This window comes from Nicotiana sylvestris, chromosome 9 (genome assembly GCF_000393655.2).
Source record: "Nicotiana sylvestris chromosome 9, ASM39365v2, whole genome shotgun sequence".
Taxonomy (NCBI): domain Eukaryota; kingdom Viridiplantae; phylum Streptophyta; class Magnoliopsida; order Solanales; family Solanaceae; genus Nicotiana; species Nicotiana sylvestris.
The window spans coordinates 193,101,455-193,121,555 of record NC_091065.1 but is presented as its reverse complement, the minus strand read 5'-3'; the positions used below and the strand labels follow the sequence as shown (position 1 = coordinate 193,121,555).

The 20,101-nt window shown below is 37.6% G+C and overlaps 2 protein-coding genes across 5 annotated transcripts; one reads left to right on the top strand and one right to left on the bottom strand.

Moving 5' to 3' along the window:
* Positions 1 to 1,857: 1,857 nt before the first annotated feature.
* On the top strand, positions 1,858 to 14,677 carry LOC104232732 (uncharacterized). 2 transcript variants are annotated; one of them, XM_009785995.2, is made up of 15 exons: positions 1,858 to 2,134; positions 2,691 to 2,805; positions 2,917 to 3,028; positions 3,128 to 3,172; positions 3,369 to 3,436; positions 3,542 to 3,596; positions 3,671 to 3,750; positions 3,834 to 3,917; positions 4,085 to 4,198; positions 4,802 to 4,920; positions 5,577 to 5,694; positions 12,616 to 12,746; positions 12,874 to 13,024; positions 13,206 to 13,285; positions 14,243 to 14,677. In XM_009785995.2, the coding sequence occupies exons 1-15, from the start codon at positions 1,941 to 1,943 to the stop codon at positions 14,328 to 14,330; spliced, it is 1,554 nt and encodes a 517-aa protein (XP_009784297.1). In that variant the 5' UTR covers positions 1,858 to 1,940; the 3' UTR covers positions 14,331 to 14,677. The 2 variants fall into 2 exon arrangements, with proteins under 2 accessions (XP_009784297.1, XP_070012566.1); XM_070156465.1 differs by lacking the exon at positions 3,834 to 3,917.
* A 164-nt stretch (positions 14,678 to 14,841) lies between these two features.
* LOC104232733 (plastoglobule-localized metallopeptidase 48, chloroplastic) lies at positions 14,842 to 19,964 on the bottom strand. 3 transcript variants are annotated; one of them, XR_712404.2, is made up of 9 exons: positions 19,643 to 19,963; positions 19,444 to 19,501; positions 18,650 to 18,717; positions 17,867 to 18,046; positions 17,224 to 17,320; positions 16,331 to 16,440; positions 16,099 to 16,232; positions 15,823 to 16,004; positions 14,842 to 15,085 (listed from the first exon to the last, which is right to left on the bottom strand). XR_712404.2 is itself a non-coding variant. In XM_009785996.2 (8 exons), exons 1-8 carry the CDS (start codon positions 19,874 to 19,876, stop codon positions 15,884 to 15,886), a joined length of 1,002 nt encoding a protein of 333 aa, XP_009784298.1. In that variant the 5' UTR covers positions 19,877 to 19,963; the 3' UTR covers positions 15,753 to 15,883. The 3 variants fall into 3 exon arrangements, 2 of the variants coding, with proteins under 2 accessions (XP_009784298.1, XP_009784301.1); XM_009785996.2 differs by lacking the exon at positions 14,842 to 15,085 and having other exon boundaries at positions 15,753 to 16,004; XM_009785999.2 differs by lacking the exons at positions 14,842 to 15,085; positions 15,823 to 16,004 and having other exon boundaries at positions 16,105 to 16,234; positions 19,643 to 19,964.
* Positions 19,965 to 20,101: the final 137 nt, after the last annotated feature.

The window sequence follows — 20,101 nt, the reverse complement described above, 5'->3', positions numbered from 1 at the left end:
ATTATCATCTATCTAATGGCATGTAACAATCAAATAATCATTTTCAATAACAGCACGACCAATATCAGAAGTAAGAGAAACTCTACAAGGAAGGCTAGCGAACAAATAACGGATATATGTATGATATTGTCCAAAAGCCTAAAAATATCAGATCTACAAGTACTTCTAGGAATACCTTTAAATAAATGGTTACAAATTCTTTGAATATAAGTAACAAAATATGGTAAAGCAGCAAAGCTAAAAGGTAAACAACCTAAAACAATCATTTTAGCTAATTTTTCTCAATCTTTTAATATATCGTATTTACCTATTAAACCACCAGTACCCGGGTTAAGTTTTTGTTGGCCAGATTGTTCATCAGCACCTCATTTAATAGGGTGATTATCTACCATGTGCCTACGAAGTTGACTCGTCCCCTCTTGCTTACCTCCGGTCTCATGTTTATAAACTTCCCGACAAATAGTATTACATAATTTTTATCTTTTTCTAGACTTTCAAAAAATTGCACACACTTACTTCTTAATCGTCGATTCTTTTTAATACGGAGAGGAGGCTTACCTATATTACTGACACTCTTAATATTTTGACTAGCAGTACCAGGTGTGGGTGGTGGTATTTCAAGATTATCAGGTGACTCAATATCATCAAAATTATCATATATACCATAATCTTCTTGAAATTTCTCGTAGTCTATATTTAAATTTTCAGGTGAACTTTCAGAAATATGTGTAAAGCTACTAGAAGAACCAGCACCACCTCGTGATCTTTTACTATATTTACTCTTACCAGTATCACCCCTACTAGTACACGCTTTTTTGGCTGCTCTAAATATATCCATTTTGTAAATTAAATCAATAAAACTAAGTTAATAATTCTAAATAATAAAATAAAAATAAACACCAAAGAAGAAAAATAGATGGAAAGACCGGGAGTCCGGATGCCGCACTACATTTGATATCACGCTTCAATTGATATTTGATGATACCACACTTCACTTATAATTTTGTAGTTGCTACCATAAAAATTTGATAAAACTTGAAATAACAATTAATTGAGAACTTGAGAGCAATTAGCAATTCAATAATCAAGAGGGAATTGCGAGAGAATTAGAGTAGAAAAAGAGAGCGAGTTGTGAGAAAAAATGAAGAAGGGGAGAGGAGGGGAGCTATTTATAGTTTTTAAAAGGCTAAAAATGTAATTTATCAATTATTAAGAGTGGGGGCTATTTTATTAAAGGGGTAGGCCGAAATGGCTAAATCTGCAAAAAATGGTTATTACCCAACGGTCATTTTTGAATTTGAACCGTTGGCAACGATCAAAAAAAAAAATTCCAACGGATACCGGGCCGGAACCCGGTAAAAACCCGTAAACGGGTTACCGAGCTAACTAGGTTCCGATGCACCAGTAGCCAAAAATAGCCCGACCCCGTCAGGTACAACCCCCTATCCTAGCCAACCCGTCCCACTCCTTACAGGATCGGGCTGACCCGGGCTAAACCGAGTTGAACCAGGTCGTTAATAGGTTAGCCCGACTCGTTTAACACCCTTAGTTTCATTAGTGAATACCGGCAGATATGTCCCAAAATAGTAATAAACGGGGGCATATTCAAGACCAACTATTAACGAGTGACTAATATGAGCCATTTCCTCAAGTTTAGTAGCATATTTGAGCATTTTCCCAATTTATTTTCAAGTTTGAGACATATAACTCTCAATGGTCAATTTACTTTTAAGAAAACAACATAACACAAAACGGTTCGGATTCAAATAATTCGACTTGGATCCACCCACCCAGAGATGAGCACGGGCAATCGGGCATGGCTGAGATATTAGTATGTCGGCGTCGGGTATAGATACTGCTCTTCATTATTTTATCCATTCCCGCCACCCGCAGCTGAGAGTGTAACGAACACTTTCAGAAATTAACGGTTCCAATTTCCAATGGCGCTGAGCTTCTTCTTCTCTCCGGCAGTTCCAATCCATCGCATTATTAGCTGTCAAGCTACGACCAATCAGCTGTGCGCAGAACGCATCGCTGCCCCATCATCATCAGCTCTCTCTATAAACCCTAATAATCCTATCCCTTCTCCTCCATCTTCCTTATCTTGCGCCCTCAATTGCACTCATTTCCAGTCGTACGTACCTTTTTCTTTCCTGTAGTTCCATTATTCTTAGCTCCACAAGCTCATTACTATTCATTATTGACTATCCCTCTTAATATCTGTATTCAGCTCAGTAGTTTTTAAACCTTTTTATTATATAGCATAAGACATCTTTACTTTCCGTTAAACTTTTGGTCTAATATTACTCCTGTCATTAGGAAAAAGTCTTGTTTATCCCTTGAGCTCTAGCCAATTACTTGAGTGTAACTTTAAACCTTAGTTAAAATTTGAGGGATAAAATTGTATCGTTTTTATGAGACGATTTGCTAATAGCAAGGGTATAAAAGGATCAAAAGTGTAATGGAGCGCAAAATTGAGCAATTTTGGATAGTATATGTGCAAAAATTTAGACCTTTTTCCGATAGTATATAGTTCGAGTGGAAGATAGTCTGTGGATGTTGGTACACTGGATCCACCTCTGATTGTAGTATAATATTGTGTATAGTCTGTGGATGTTGGTATACTTCATCCACCTCTGATTGTAGTATATATTGTGTTTAACTGCCTCAATTTTAATGTGGTTTTACAGGTGTTCTGGTTGCACTCAAGAGTTTGATCTTCACCGTCCAGTAGTTATTGATGAAGCTATAGGTTACTTCAAGAAGCTCGGCGTGAAAGATTTTTCATTTGATAGTTGTAGATTAGTATGTGATTGATGTAAATCTTATTGTGCCTTAAATTGATTTGTTGTATTTTTGGTGGAGTTATTTTATGGCATGAAGTATGAGCTTAGATTAACTGTCCTTTGGATGCAGTGGGGATGGAGATGTCGTGCAAAGCTTGCTATTCGCGGTTCATCAAGCAAGCCCCTGATTGGGCTTTATGAAGAGGGCACTCATAATGTAGTTGATATCCCGGACTGTAAAGGTCTGCTATTTGGGTATTCACATATCTGATTTTTGTGGTACACTTGTCTATGCATAGACAATAGAATTATCTAAGTGCAATTATGTGACACTGTTTCAGCTCATCATCCGAACATCAATGCTGCTGTGGAGCTCCTGAAGCAAGGCTTGTTCCTAATCCTGCATCCTATCTTTTCCCCCAAATTTATGTAGTAATTTGTTTGTCATTCTCTTTCGAAGTGTATTAATTCGTGTGAACCTACTTATTTAAACAACAGCTGCCGTAATTATTTGTCTATTCTTTGTTCTCATTTGGATTTTCTTGTTCTCTCTCACTGTTGGCATCGTCTGGGTCCCTCTAGGGATAATTGAGTTGAATGTTGAACCATATGATGAAGATCAAGGCACTGGTGACCTGAGGTATGTTCAGGTGAGTAATACATATAAGTTTGCAGAGGAAAGAATTAGGTCGATGAGATAGTTTGATTGAGAATTTTGCTGTTCTTTATCTGAGATGCAACTCATTATTGTGCAGATGGCCGTCACAACGCATGATACATCCCTTCCTATCCCGGAGAGATATAAGAATGGTTTGTACATGTCATAGTGAATAAGAGGCTTGGGATGATCTTTGATGGAGTTGATAAAAATTGTCTTATTTCAGGTAAAGTGCAGGTCTCTTTGGTTTGGAATTCAAGAAGCGAGAATTCAGCTAGCGCTGGAAAATTAAATGCTTTAGCCAATGTAAGACAGTGATGTTAGCAATACTAGACTTCTTCATCAATGAATTGCATTAATTTTACACAAATTCTCACTTGCTAATGTAGTTCCTCTGGGCAAATGGTGGGCCAAAGAGAAAAGTTCATTTAATTCATTCAGTTTGGGCTAATTTCCAGACATCATCAAATAATGTGAGCAAGTCTCTCTTTGTCTCTTTCTCCACCCCATGGATATGCACACATATGAATAGATGTTCAGTATATATGTGATTGGAAAATGTTGCTCATAATTTGGCCACTACTGTGATATCTTTAATAAGAGTGCAGCAGTTAGTTGATATCTTCGTTCTGGTATGCAGATTATCTTTGGAAACAGATGGAGACATTTGTTAGGGGAAAGAGATTTCTGGGAGCACATTGGAGGGATTGATGTCTCTTTAGCTCCATCAAGCTTTGGGCAAGCAAATACACGGGTAGAGCTCTTTAAAAAGGATTTTCTTTTTTCTTTTTTAAGGGAAAGAGCAATCATGTTTATTACCGTTTTCTTGAGCTCCGCTCTGAGTAGCACAGATGAGACATAGAACACACTTCACAGATAAAGCACAATAGTGGATTTCTCCTGCCAGAGTTTGCTATGAATGAGGTTCTTAGTTCTCCAGTAAATTTAGACACGGCAGGATAAGTGCCAATAAATCCGTATCACACATCACTTATCAGGAAAAAATGAATAGAATCCTTATTCTTTACATTGGACATGTCTTCTTTTGGGTAGATAACTTTGTTTGATTCTTTCCCCCCACTTTCTTCCATTTCTGGTTTGTCTTGGGCCAATCCACAATTTCTGACCATGTAATGGCATGTTTTTGATGATTATTTTCCTACTTTAGCTTACACTAAACCTACTTAAGGATGAACTAAACTTGGTTTGAGCCACAGTCCATGCATTTTGCTTCTAGGGGCATATTTCTGATTATCATTTTTTCTTAATTTGGTAACCCACCACACAACCTTGACCGATTTTTCCATTACGATACATTTTTTCTCTCGATTTTACTTAATCATTTGTCCTTCTTCAGGCTTTTGACTCTTTGCTGCGGAAGTTACAGAAATATGTCCCACTCGGTGCATCAGTTGTTGATCTCTATGCAGGAGCTGGTGTAATTGGGTTATCTTTGGCTTTTTCAAGGAAATGTCGGTCAGAATAACAGTCTTCTACCCCTTTTTTTGACCTACTGTCTGTTTTAGTCACTCCCAAAAAGATTAATCTCTCTGGAAATGGAAAAATCTATTGGATTCAAAAATTGAAGCTTAACATTTGATAAAATCACTTCGCGTTATTTTGAATTATTTTTCCAACGTATTATTTTGAATTTGATGTGACATTTTATAACCCCCCCCCCCTTCTTTTGTGGATGAATACCCTCTCACATCTTCTAGGACTAATTTTAACACGTCTATAGCAAACTTAAATCTGATAACTTTCTGTATGGAGGACAATTCCTTTATGTGTGGTATGGATTATATGGCTAGAAAGGAATAGGGCCTGTTTTGAAGGGAGAAAACAGAATATCTCCAGAACTAAAAATAGTTGTCTGCTAAATTTGTATTTTTGGTGTAAAAGAACTATTTCGGAAAATCTGGAACAATTAACTTTGTAGAGGAGTTAGGTGATATGGATTTAGGGGATTTGGAATTAGTTGATATGTAGAAGTTCTTTTTACAATCCAGCTACCATTTTGGTACTTCTATTAGTAAAATTTTACCTTATCAAAAAAAAAAAAAAAATATCTGATAACTTGTCTGAAGATAACATGTCTGAACTTTCCTCTTTAAATTTACGTTTCTTCTCAGGTCAGTTAAATGTGTTGAGGTTAATAAAGAGTCCAAGCAATCTTTTGAGAAGACAGTTGAGCGCTTGCCTACCAATGTCGAAAGCAATATCAGCTGGCACCATGCAGACGCTTCAATAGTCAGTCTCAACAAGTCAATTACATATAATCATCACAAGCATGCACAACTTTGGTTTTAGTCACATAAACTTGTCTGCATTTTTACTTCAATATATGGTTTTCAAATTTATTCATGTGGTCATACTGACTTTGAGAAACACATTTCTGTTTTATCATATACACCTACACATAGATCTTTTTCTTTTTAAGTATAATATAATTGCTTCAAGAATAGATAAAATGTAGCATTACAAAGTTACAAGGGGCATACAGTAGGAGGAACATGACAATCTACTCAAAATATCCCTAAGCTAACTAAGTTCCCAATGGCATTTCAATCATGGCACATGCCATACACCTAGAAATTCCTAAGCAGAGTAGTGAATATTGTCCTACACAAACACTTCAAAGGGATTTGCTTATTGTGAAAGGATCTGTTCTTACTTTCTGAACAAAATGCAGACTAGTAGCTAATCCCATTTCACTACACACTTTTGTCAATTGAACAACTGACTATCTTGGATCAGCTATGGCAACTGAGTAAGCCATCTGCACCAATCCATGTTCTCATCAAGCAGTTTTGGACTGCCCTCTAAAAGAGCGGCTGTTCGGTAGTAGTATCACAGAGTAGGAGATTTAATTAAGTGGGGATTCCTTATTTCAGAAGTCTTAGTAGCATTCTGATCCTACATAAATTCATAGAATGGAGCTAAATAGTAAGATATGTTGTTTACACTGACAAAGGTATTCCAATCAACCTTGGTCACTGTCATCCTCAAATCTTCATTAAGTCTTTGGGTTGAGAAGCTGGATGTAGTTCAGAAAATGACCTCTTCGGTCCTGTATTATTGGAAGAACTGCCTCAATAAGTTTTCTAAATTCATTTTTCTTCCACTTGGCCAATTCCGCTTCCCACTTTGCTGAGTGTAAACTATAAAGTACAGAGAACATAGAGCAATCTCTCTTATCTTGTATTTAAGAAGTAACAAGTATATATACAAGTACATAGAGCCCTAACTATGGAAAGAATAAAAAAGGAAATCCTATAAATCTGCTGTGAATCCCTATAATTATGCTAGCTATGTATACTGCATAAGATTATGTCTACATTCATTATCTAACACTCCCCTTCAAGCTGGAGCATAGATATTGATCATACCCAGTTTGTTACAAAGGTAATCAACTCGAATTCCATTCAATGCCTTTGTGTACAAATCAGCTGGTTGCTCTCCTGTCTTCACGTAGCCAGTGGAGATCAAGCTCTCCTGAATCTTCTCACTAATAAAATGGCAGTCAACCTCAGTATGCTTAGTTCCTTCATGATACACCGGATTTGACGCAACATGGAGGGCAACTTGATTGTCACACCAGAGTTTTGCTAGTATTGGATGCTCCAACCCAATTTCAGTCAAAAGATGATGTATCCACATAATCTCACACGTAGACTGTGACATAGCTCTATACTCGGATTCTGCACTGGATCGAGATTCACTTTGCTTCTTACTCCTCCATGATACGAGGTTTCCTCCAACAAAGACACAATAACCTGTAGTAGATCTTCTATCAATTTTGGATCCAGCCTAGTCAGCATCTGCAAAACACTCAATACGAGTATGATTGTGATTGCTATATAATATGCCAAGTCCATGAGCTCCTTTCAAGTAACACAACATCTGTTCCAAAGCTGTCCAATGCTTGACCGTTGGTGTAGACATGTAACAACACTTATCGCAAAAGCAATATCTGGACGAGTCACGGTGAGGTAGTTTAATTTCCCAACTAACCTCCTATATCTCTCTGGATCGTCAAAAGGATCACAATCATCTTTCATAAAATGCACATTAGGAACCATTGGAGTACTGCAAAGTTTAGCTGCCAACTTTCCAGTTTTTGCAAGCAAGTCAAGAATGTACTTTCTCTGAGACAAAAGAATTCCCTTCTTGCTTCTATTTACTTCTACTCCCAAAAAGTATTTCAACTGGCCCAAGTCCTTTGTATGAAACCTAGCATGTAGAAAAGACTTGAGGGAAGAAATTTCGGCATAGTCGTTTCCTGTGATAACAATATCATCAACATATACAACAAGGAGAATAGTGCCAACTACTGATTTCCGATAGAAGACCGAGTGATCGCACTTACTCATTTTCAGCCCAAACTCCTGAACTACCTAACTGAACTTGCCAAACCAAGCAAGTGGACTCTGCTTCAAGCCATACAAGGACTTCTTTAAATGACAGACTTTCCCGTGCTCCCCCTGAGCAACAAAACCGGGTGGTTGCTCCATATACACTTCCTCCTGAAGATCACCGTGAAGGAACGCATTCTTGATATCCAACTGATGTAAAGGCCAATTCTCGGACGCAGCTAGAGAAATAAATAAGCGGACAGAACTGAGTTTGGCAATCGGGGAGAAGGTCAGAATAATCCTCCCCAGAAGTTTGAGCATACCCTTTAGCCACAAGTCTGGCCTTAAGTCTTGCCACATAACCATCTGGATCAACTTTAACTGTAGAGACCCACTTGCATCCCACTGGTTTCTTTCCCTTTGGTAAATCTACCAAATCCCATGTGTGGTTATCCTCTGAAGCATGTATTTCCTCAAGCATTGCCTCAGACCATCCGGGATGATTCAAAGCCTCATTCACTGTTTTGGGTACGGAGATGGAGTCTAGAGAAGCAATCATAGATCTAGACGTAGAGGATAAGTGGTCATAGGAAACAAAGTTAGCAACAGAATATGTTTATTTGCAAGTACGTGTACCTTTACGAAGAGTAATAAGAAGGTCAAGGTTACCTGGAGGATCAGGCAAAGGAGGACCAGACGATGAAGGAACTGGTGCGGGACATGTATCATTTGTCTCTCACCTCCGCGAATAAATTTGAACAATTGGAGGTCTTGCTAACACAGTTGGAGCAGGTACTGAAGGCACAATAGTCGATTCATGCTCAACAACAGAACTGGGAGATGGAAGAGTATCTTCTGATTGTTCTATCAAAGTATGGGTAACTTGATATACTAGCCACTCATCTTCCTCCCCCTGGCTAGTAGAAACGGGAGGTGCATAGAAGAATGGTGTAGTCTCTGAAAATACCACATCAGTTGACACTAAATATTTGCCAAGCTCAGTAGAATAACAACGATACCCATTCTGAAGGCGAGAATAGCGCAAGAAAATACACTTCAATTCCTTAGGATCTAACTTGGTAAGAGATGGTCGAACATCTCGAACATAACATGTGCTTCCACGTTCCACCGGAAATAATGACTTGTTCGGAAAAAGAACACTACAAGGCACATTACCACCGAGCACAGTAGATGGCATCCGATTAATCAGAAAACAAGCCGTAGAAACTGCATCAACCCAGAACTGTTTAGGCACCTTCATTTGGAACAGAAGTGCTCGAGCTGTCTCAAGTAGATGTCTATTCTTCCTCTCAGCAACTCCATTTTGAGAGGGTGTATCAACATATGAAGACTGATGTAACATACCATGTTGTCTCATGTAGGACTAAAATAACTCTGATATGTATTCTTTAGCGTTATCACTCCTTAGAGTACGTACCGAAGCATTGAATTGAGTTTTGACTTCAGCACAAAAGGCAGAAAAGTGAGTAAACACTTCAGAGCGGCTCTTCATAAAGTAAATCCAAGTCATTCGAGAAAAATCATCTACAAAAGTGACAAAATACTTATGCCCAGTTTTAGAAACAACCGGACATGGTCCCTAAACATCAGAATGGACTAAATGAAAAGATGACTCCGCTCGCTTATTAACCCTTGGACTTAACGAGATGCGATGGTGTTTTGCAAATCGACATGACTCACAATCCAATGATGAAATATTTGGAAACTGAGGACACAACTTCTTCAACAAAGGTAGAGAGGGATGTCCCAACTGATAATGTGCTTCAAAAGGAGACACAACAATGGAGCATGCAATAGGCCGTGGCTCCCATTCATCATGAATATAGAGATCACCAAATAAATATCCTTTACTAATAACCTGCTTCGTTGTAAGATCAAAAAACAAACAATGATTAGAAAAGAACGCAACACAACAATAAGGTCTTTGGTGATTTTACTAACAGAAATCAAATTGAAGGCCAAGTTTGGTAGACATAATACAGATGACAGGGTAATAGAGGAAGTTGGTTCAACAATCCCAGATCCAACACTACTACAAGTTGACCCATCAGTAACCGGATAGGGTACTTTGTGTGATCGAAAGCTAGAAAAAATATTTGGATTACCCGTCATGTGATTTGGTGCCATTGGCACCTGAATCAATCGCCCATTTATTTGAAGAGGTGAAAAGACATGTTTTATCTGACCCAGCAAAAGCAACTGAAGAAGATAACTTAATTGATTTGTGATATTGAAGGAATTTCATGAACTCATCCGAAACCAAAATTGTTGGACCACGAGCTGTAGCATTATTTCCTCCTTGTTTACTATTGGTAGCCATTCTTTTTTTTTTAAACCAATAAAATTCTCAAAGTATCAAAACAGATGATAGAGAACCCAACAAAAGTTCTATGTGAAGAAATACCAATTGAGCTTAATTATTGACAGAGGAACTAGCAAAATTCCTCAACTATTAAATATACCCCTGAAGTTGCACCAATAAAAATATCTCAAACCAAATCTGAGGTCCCAAATGTGATTAGTAAAGATCCAAACAAAATCAGTAAGCAATATGAGTTTTAAGAAGTTCGACCGAATGCAACTTCTTGCAAATCTGATACTGACCGAGTTGGAGACAAATATTTTGTGTTTCAAGCACCAGAGAAACCAAATCAGAGTTTAAACCAACCCAAGATAATGATCAATTCCAGACAACCAGCAATTAAGCAAAGGATGACCCCCAAATAAATAATACCAACACCAATCGGCTAAACCAAGAAAGGAATAGCTATCCCCACAAATAATAAAACAGCCCAACTCCCAAACAAGAGTCCAACAGCCACAGAAGCAAAAGAAATCAAATATGAGATACTTACAAAGTAAAACAGTATTGTGAAACCTGAAACAACCCAAGAAGCGAACCAAACAGGTTGTGACTCGAAGATCTACTTCCAGCAAGTTCGGCTAACCAGACAAGTCACAGAAGCTGCCGGAAAAGAGAAGACGAGGATGGAGAACAAAACAGAAACAAAAAGCAAAGCTGACAGTGCATGCACCTTCACGCACCGGCGCGTGATGAACAGACCGGAGCTACAGGTGGCGCGTGACATCCACTTTCTTCACACCCAGTCGCCGGAGATGACTGGTCAAACGATCGAGCCAATAGGCTCGGATACCATGTAAAGTATAAAGTACAGAGACAATAGAGCAATCCCTCTTATCTTGTATTCAAGAAGTAACAAGTATATATACAAGTACATAGAGCCCTAACTATGGAAAGGATAATAAAGGAAATCCTATAAATCTGCTGTGAATCCCTATAATTATGCTAGCTATGTATACTGCATAAGATTATGTCTACATTCATTATCTAACAATGAGTTTAGTCACAGTGGAGTAACATGTAAGCCCTAATTGCCTTAAAATATTAACAGAACAAACATACTTATAGATATTCCATCTCATTTAGATACTGTGTAATGAAGTGTGGGCATTGCTATAACCCACACCCAAGTAATAATTATGTGACTTTGGCAGTACATGTGTGTGTATGTTTATTTCTTTGTTCCCTCTGTTTGAAGTTTAAAAAAAGCAGCAACAATATATGGAGAGGTATTGATTTACTCTGTAAAGCTAGGGAATCGGGAAGGAGGTCAGTTCTTCACGAATGTCTGCAGTTAATTAAACAGTTTATTCTTAAACAGTATAAGATTAAGAATTCAAAATCACCTGGAAATGTAGGCTACATATTATTTTTAGGTGGGCAGAACATGTAATAGCTTGATCAGTTTAGTGTAAGATAAATAGAGGTACGCCTATTTATAAGCTGGCATGGCACCCATTTAATGGAAAATTTTGCATCATCTATGATGGTAAAGGAGAGCAATTGGGGCACTGAGTGTTCTGATCTACAGTTTTGTGGCATAAAGGTTGATAGCATGGGATGTATTCCCTGGGAGGTACAGGATGCTCCCCTGTTAAAGTAACAGATCATTTGGAATAATTATTAAATCTCCTTAAATTGTTTAAATTTTAGAGGAAGCTGAGTCTCTTGGAGACTTCCTGATAAAGGAGTTATCAATGCATTTGGTTCTTAGTGTTAATCAGTGTTGAGAATCCTATTGCTCCCAAATACTTAATGTTCCTTCTATGGATTGGATTCAGTAGTGAAAATGGGTAGCACCTCCCCCCCCCCCCCCAACAAAACCCAAACCAAAAAAAAAAAACTACCACCTTTAACCAAAAGAAAGGAAAACCAGTTAAGCTGTTTCTGGAGGCATGAAGAGCTTTTATTGTGGGGAATCATGGTAGCCCAGTTGGTTGGCTACCTAAGCTTCCACCCTTGTTTTTTTTTTTTTTTTTTGGGGGGGGGAGGGTGGCGGGGGGGAGGTCCCTTGGGTCGATTCTCCACCTTGTAATCTCCTCCCTATTTCCCCTTCTCCGCTAAGAATAATAAAAAAGATTTTTTAAAAAAAAGTTTTTGTTGTGATGTGGAGATAGAAAACACCTCCTTGGGGGGTTTCTTGTTCTAATAGCTCTTATCAGTATCCTCGGGGTCTTGCATGTGATTTAGATGTCATCATATAGTGTATTGGTCATTTATTTGCTTCATCATAATTACCATTATGTTATATCTCTTTGACCTCTTAATTTAGTTCCGGAGAGAAACTCAACTGGTGGAAACTTTGCTTTATCCGTATGGATTCAACTTGTTTTAATCTTCTTTTCCGGACCCTAGAACTCTCTTGGTATGCTGTATAGCTCTATATGATTTTGTTGTTGCATAAGTTTTCACTTCAAGTAACAACTTGCATAGGAACCAACTTCATGGCTCTTGGGATCGGATGTTGTTGTGGTTGACCCTCCGAGGAAAGGGCTGGACCCGTCCTTGGTGAAGGAACTACGGCACATCTCAGCATTGGAACTGAGAACCAATTCATCTAAAAGGTAGAGTAAAAGGAAATTCTGGGAAGTAAATGGGTTGCTATATTGTTATGAAAATTCACGATCATTGATGTGCTACAGCATTCAATGATGTTCCTGTCATCCACTTATGTTTTATTTGTTATGGTAGACCTGAAAAGGTAAGAGACGAGAAGAGACCATGGGTCCTGCGTGCCAGAGAAGCTGCAATTCAAATTGAAAACACAACTGTACATGAGGAAGATCAATCATTGCCTCAGATTCTTATCTATATTAGCTGTGGTTGGGAAAGTTTTAAAGAGGTATGTGGCCTTCCTTCAAATCCATATTAGATTGAGATGCAGCTCTTTGATCTCTGTGTCTTAATACAATTCGTTGAACTACCATTCAATTTCATCAAGTTTTTGGTTCATAAAATGCAATTCAACTTTGGGCACTGAACTATGTCATCTTGAAGCTGATTATAGGTCCTTTTTCATGCAGGATTGTTTGTCACTGCTAGCTAGTAAGGAATGGCATTTGCATAAAGCCCATGGCTTTAATTTCTTTCCTGGAACACAAAGGTTTTGCCTTTCCCTCTTGTAATTCATGTAGTCCTACAAACAAATTTAAACTTGCATCTGTGTCAAACTAAAATTAAATTTCATCGAACATGATTACAAAAAACTACCAAGTATTATTTATTATTTCATTCATGTATGTGCATAATAAACACATTTGCTTGAAGGAAGAAACTGTGTGTTGCACAAAAATTTCCGAATGGTCTTCCAGTATAGTGTTCCAATAAGGGGAGAAACTAAATGAAAAGGCTTTATGCCTGTGCCACTATGGAGAAGAGGATGGAAGATTCTTGGCATTTCTGTATAGGAACATCTATATGGGAGAGATGATATTTCTTTCTTATACATTTTCTTTTTTCAGTTCTTTTCCTTTCCATTATCACCTAGTTTATGATCCAAGGAATCACCACTCACAAATACTCAGACATGCCAATGAATAGCACTTCTATGTGGAAATTGCTACTTGATGTTTGTTAGATGTGTTGAAGGGACTTACTAATTTTTAAGTATGACTGTAATAAGGACATTTCTACATTTGAGATTGTGCATTAGTGTTCCCTGATTGTTGAGAAAATATTGCTTTCAACTGGAACTCACCAATCCCATTGGAGATAGCAAGGGAATGAAATAGGCATTGCAGAGGACCAAGAGGTTGGAGGGGCAGGGTTTGTAGATGCTCACATTCTAAAGAAACTGAATAGAAAGAAAATTTCCTCTGTTTTGGTCATAAGATAATTCTTGTTAATATAAAATGTCCCCTCTTTTTTCTAACATCTTATTTTTTCCTTATGCATATTCTTATCTGTTCTTCAAGATCTTTGTCCCTTGCTTGGTTGGTATGTGATGCTCAAATGCTTTTGCTTGAACTTTCATTCTTTTGACTGCTTCAGTGACTTTTATGTTTGTGGGGCATAGCTTCATAACTGATCATTTTAAAGAAATTAATCTGACTGGATGCAGTATTGAGATTCTAGCTGTCTTTAAACGCGGCAGAGGAGCTAGCACCAAGAAGAAGAAATCGGGGAAAAAACAAAAGAGACCCCACTGAATAACCGAGCAAAAGAAGAAGTCAATGTTGAAGCTCATATTCAACTGAAGCAAACTACAAGGAACAGAACAGGAGAAAGGAGCAGCCCCCGTTCTGGAATTCTTTCGAAGGCATAAGAGCATTCCTCATGTAGGGGTTGTTTGGGGCAGGGAGAAGAATTCATGATTTCATGTGTAGCAAGAAATAATCTTTTGGCTCTTCAAGCATCTCCCCGGTCTTTCTGCTTGGTCTCTATCGTTTCAATGTTCTTATCTTTTAGGTTGCTATAGGTAACAGAGCATTGGACATCTGGATGCTTTATAATGAAAAGTATGATAGTAGCAATACTATTGTTCTTTATTCTATGATATGCAAAAGTATCTGATGCTAAATGTACTAAAATACTACTTCTAGATAGCCAGACATCGGTGGAAGTTCCTTTCCAAGAGATCTTTCAAGATCGTGCAATAGCCTGAGCTAAAACGCAGGACAATCGTGGTTGCCGGTCAGTTCTACTCGTTGATGACCATCATCAAACCAAAGTTTCTTTGTATTTGAATGTACAGAGCTATTGATGATATACACATAGTTAATGACTATACAAATTCAGACCATACCTCTTTTACATTATATTGACCAAGGAAATATACTCAAAGCTAGTACTTCGACAACTGAAACTACAATGGTAGGTTGATATCAAGTCATCAACTGCTGAAGTGGGTTTATATTCCACGTAAAATCTGCGGCCTGAGCAGCCGCACTTGTACCCTATAATCCTGCAAGATTGTATGTTAGGACGAAGATGCTCAAAAGAGACTACACGAACCTTGTTAAACAATGACTTACAAAGCAAAGAAAAATTAAAGGTCGCAAGCCATATAAGACCAATTCTCATTAACTGCCATTGACAGGCAGGAAACCTTTCTGTCATCTTTTAATAAATATAGTAATGAGGAGGATGAAAAGAGATAGAAAATCTCATCGATGGATTTGGTAGAAATAACGGCTTGTAAAATAGTGGTGGCTTTTAAAATTTTGATACTATAGTTTTGAGATGAGAGTCGCTGAAATACACATTTAACTTAATGTATACTTGATTTTCAGATACATATACATGGGGTTTGAGCTGATAGTCTGCCTTTTTAAATGTAGGGATAAGCCTGCGTACACTCTACCCTCCCCAGACCCCACTTGTGGAACTACACTGGGTATGTTGTTGTTGTTGGTTCGAGCTGATAGTCGTAAGTACCTGTGGAACCCCTCGAGTATCTGCCACTACTGTAAACCATACACAATAAGCACTTTTTCCTGGTTTATATCCACAGGACTTTCTCAAATGGCATCCTGCTCAGCTAGCAGCATTAATACAGACCTAGCCAAAGTAAATGCTCCTCATACCTTTAGTAACAACCCCTCTAACCCAATCCAAAATGGAAGAATATGTAGTACTAAAACATTTACAAAAAGCTCCAATTCCTAGACATTAGTGCATAGAAGAGTAAACCATATGTACCTGTATTGGATATTTACATGTATTCAGTTTTGGCGTTCATCCTCACGTAGTGCTAAACATTTCACACAGTCTGTATTGCACGCTTAAGAAGAGACCTATACTCTTGACTTCTCGACCATTCATCAATCTCACGTGCACGTAAAACAGGGAGTGGATGTGAAAGTTGCCTTGTTTGAGCATTTCTGAAGAGAAAGCATGTTGAAGAACTTAAAAGAGTTTAAGAAAATAAGAAAATTGCAGCCGACCTATCTCAAGATACAAGATAGCTATACGTACCTAATATACCACCCAACTGGGCTTGATGATGCTTTTTCGTAAGAGCGAGCTTGCTCTAAGAATGCATCCACATTCAGTTGATCCGACAGAGATGGGCAGCCGCCAGCTAGTTTCATTAGTACTGAAACGACCACCTCTTGTGGGAGCATGAAAAGAAAGGAAAATCATGGATAAGATTTTCTAATGTGGTTAATGCCCTAAAATGAGAATTGACTGTTTGAGTTTCCTCTACCTTTGGATCTTGAGCAACAAGAAGTGCTGCACGATCACAAGTGAGTTCTGCTGCTCGAAGCCAGCGGAAGAGCTGTTCTTCCAGCCTCTGAGCAATCAAACCACCAATACCTGTGGGTGGAAAAAAATTCAAAATCATTTGTAACTGAAATAAGCCCCTCTTTGCACGCAGCTACTTAATTATAATCCCATATAACACATGCTGGCAGCTAAGAAACAATTGATTCACACTCAAGCAGCTTCAAGTTTGAATATTATATTATACCAGCATTAAGATGAAATCCATTTTGAACCTTACCCAAACATCCCATAGAATATAATTTTGGGCAAACAAAATCTAACAAACAAATGTTATGAACAAGTTTTCTAGTTTTGAATCATCAATTCAGAGCAACGATCTTTTTGTTCTCCAGGGTTAGAGATGACATTATCAGGTTATTGATAAAAACTATGAATCTGTCAAACAGAAGATGTTTTTAAATAGAAAAGCATAAGGACGCTTCATGTAATATGTCCACGTACCAAACAAGTTAGAGAAAAGCTTTGCACAACACTTACCTGACATATATAACTTTACATTTTGGTATATATGATATAGTCCCCCTTCACGGACATCCAGTAAAAATATACAAATTAATATGTAAAGAGATCAGTTCTAAACCCATACATGTTGAAGCACTTCCATAAGAATTATGTGATATGAATATAGTAACAATTACTACTAGCTGATATTTAACATGGTTAACTTACAAAAGTCGCCTATGTTATCTATTGTTTAACTTCTATATCCTAGCCCTTTTGAGGGTTTATTAACCGGAAATGGCTGGATTCTCTGTTACTGTTGTGTTCGTCTCACAATTTCCTGTGTTATGCAAAGTAGAATGTAAGTCATACCAGGAACAGTGTAGGCACCAAGAGTGAGAATATTTGCAAATGTCAACCACACACCATGATCACATTTGAGATGACCTAACTCATGAGCCAAGACTGCCTGGAATTAAAAACAACAAAGGACATAAAAGAGGCAAATTAAACATACGCTACAAAAGTTATAAGTCGAAATAGACAAGAAACATAAGGGACCACAGAAGAGAAAAGTGAAAGAATCACATCCCAGTTTACTTGATTAGAAAATTAAGGTACCATGGATGTCAAAAGAGAAAGAATCACATCCTGAGCTTGAGAATTCGAGTTAGCCAAAAATGTTGGGATGATTTTGTTCAAGACATAATTAAGTAAATAAAAGTATGCTCTCTCTAACAATTTAAGCTTTTAGATGAGATGGTTACATACTTCAACAGATTTAATGCATGAAATAGGAAAAAATGGAAGACAAATCGAAGTACATTAAGATTTTCAAATAATTCTTAAACCTGTCATAAGGATATACTAACGAAAAGATCAAGCAATCTTAGACTCTTTTGCAGTAGTTCAACTGATACCTGCCTTCCGTTGAAAATGCATACAAGAACCACAAGAACAGAAACTAACAGCACCGGATCTGAAAGTTAATCTAAGTTAAAGAAAGAATCAAGACCTGCAACTCCTTTCGACTCAGCAGCTCCACAAGGCTTGTATGAACAACTACAAAAGGCTTTTTACCACTGATAGCCAGAGTATATGCATTGGGTACAGGACTTTGACGTACATATAAGTCAGGAGCCTCAATATTGAGTATTCTAGCAGCCTCAACCATTAAGCGATGAAGTTCAGGCAGCTGAAAGACATGCCAAATCAGTTAGATGAGAGAAATTTTCTGTGACCTCTTAATCTTTAACGACAAAGTACGTTGGAACCAGCACGAGGTCCCAGTCCACATACTAATAAACGTAAGAAGCTATTTCATAGTAGTCAATACAAGCTCAAAGAAGAATTCAGAGTTGCTGAATGTGATGATTAAGACAAGGAAATCCGAATAGAAGATAAATCTGGAAGGAAGAAAGTTTTACTCCTCAAAGATGTAATCCATTTACTTATGAAGCATGTGAGCAACTGTTAAGCTGATGTCGTATGACTATCAAAACCTTTCTAGAAAAACCAATTACAAGCATATGAGAATTAAAGAATAATCTGCTCCATAAACATAATTAGGGATGTCAATCAGCATATGAGAAGGCTGTAGAAACAAGTTATTGAGACTATTAAAAGGTAAACAACCATCGACAAGGCCGGAAGTTGACAATTTTATGTGATTTCGAGAGATGATTCTACTACACAAGTAAGCGTCCATAGAGCATAGGAAGAAGTGCTATGAAAAGATCTAACAGCAACGTGGATTAAGTCATTATCACATAGAGGTCTAAACTGAAAAATGAATGACCTGATTCTCAGAAACAAGAACTGATGTCCCTATGTTCTCCAGAAGCATAACTTGTTCCGAAACACTCCCTGTGATAGCATCTTCAGATCAGATATACAGATTGACTTCAACCATTTGTCACGAAAAGAAAAAGCAATTAGCCTTAACATAAAAACTCATTATTACTTAAATAACTCCCCAATTTCCATGCTATGTCAAGATGACAGGATAGTAAGGCACTTTTTTCCAGGTGAACTTCCACGCAACCAAGTATTCATTGCAGATATTTTCCTTTTCACCTTATTGGTTTATAGATGTTATATATAGAGTACCTGAAGGGTTCCCCATTGTTGCATACTTTGAATAAATAAATAAAAGTGTCATCTCTCTAAAGTGTTGCAGACTTTAACTATATAAATAATACTGTGATATCCCTAACATTTCAAGCTTCTAACTGAGATGGCTTACAAAATTCAACATTTATCACATAAAGCAAGGTTACGGTTATAGTATTGGTTACGGTTTCACGTGAACCAAGTAGCTTTTGCCCAGACCATGTATATATATTAAGAAATTCATTAAATATTTCTAACTATTTGACTGTAAAACCAATTATTATTGTTGTAGGAACCATAAATGTCAAATCTTAGATCCGCCTATGTTTCACCTTCACCATAAAAATGTTTCACCTACGTGGTCCAAAGCTTACATTTGACATTTTGTAGAGTTAAAATAAATAAATATAAGTGGTATGTTTTAAGACAAGGCGATTTACATAACTGCAACAACCATGGTTCGTAAACAAAAGCACTTACCAAGTAAAGCTTTTCCAATGTCGTTGAGACCAGGTATTGCTCTCAAAAGCAACGTATTCTGAGCAACATAAGAATTAAACATCAAAAGACCAAAATCAACCTATTTTTTTGCTAAAACGGAATAAATTTGCTTCTTTTTTTTAATTATAGGAAGACAGAAGCAGAAACAACTGTACCGATAACATAGTCTGCATTTTACCTGTCTGTCAAGAGGATGTCTAAAATCATCGGCGTCCAAATCACGAAAAGTTACTGAAGCAGCTCGACACACAAAAGACCTCAACCTTTTTGGATTCGTCCCCAACTTGTCCAATCCAACAGTACAAAGCGAATTGATAGGAGGATTGTTAGAGGAAGAATTAATGAAAAGAGATGCTTTTGCAGCAGATAAGTTTAGCGTTAATGGTGCCATAGGAAGAGGAACGGAAGCCATTGGAGGTCCTGGATTGGATTTGCTAGCGTCTGAATTCTGCTCTTTGGCTCTCTACTATCTAATCCAGGCCTTTAATTGGTTTAATTAAAGTCGCCACACGCAATATTTTGTTCTTTTTATGGAAGCGTAGTTTAGTTTCTGACCACAGCCGTACTCTTGGTAACTATTCCCCGCCATTTCATTGTCCCTTGACTTTGACTCTTGTTAAACAAATATCCGCTGCTT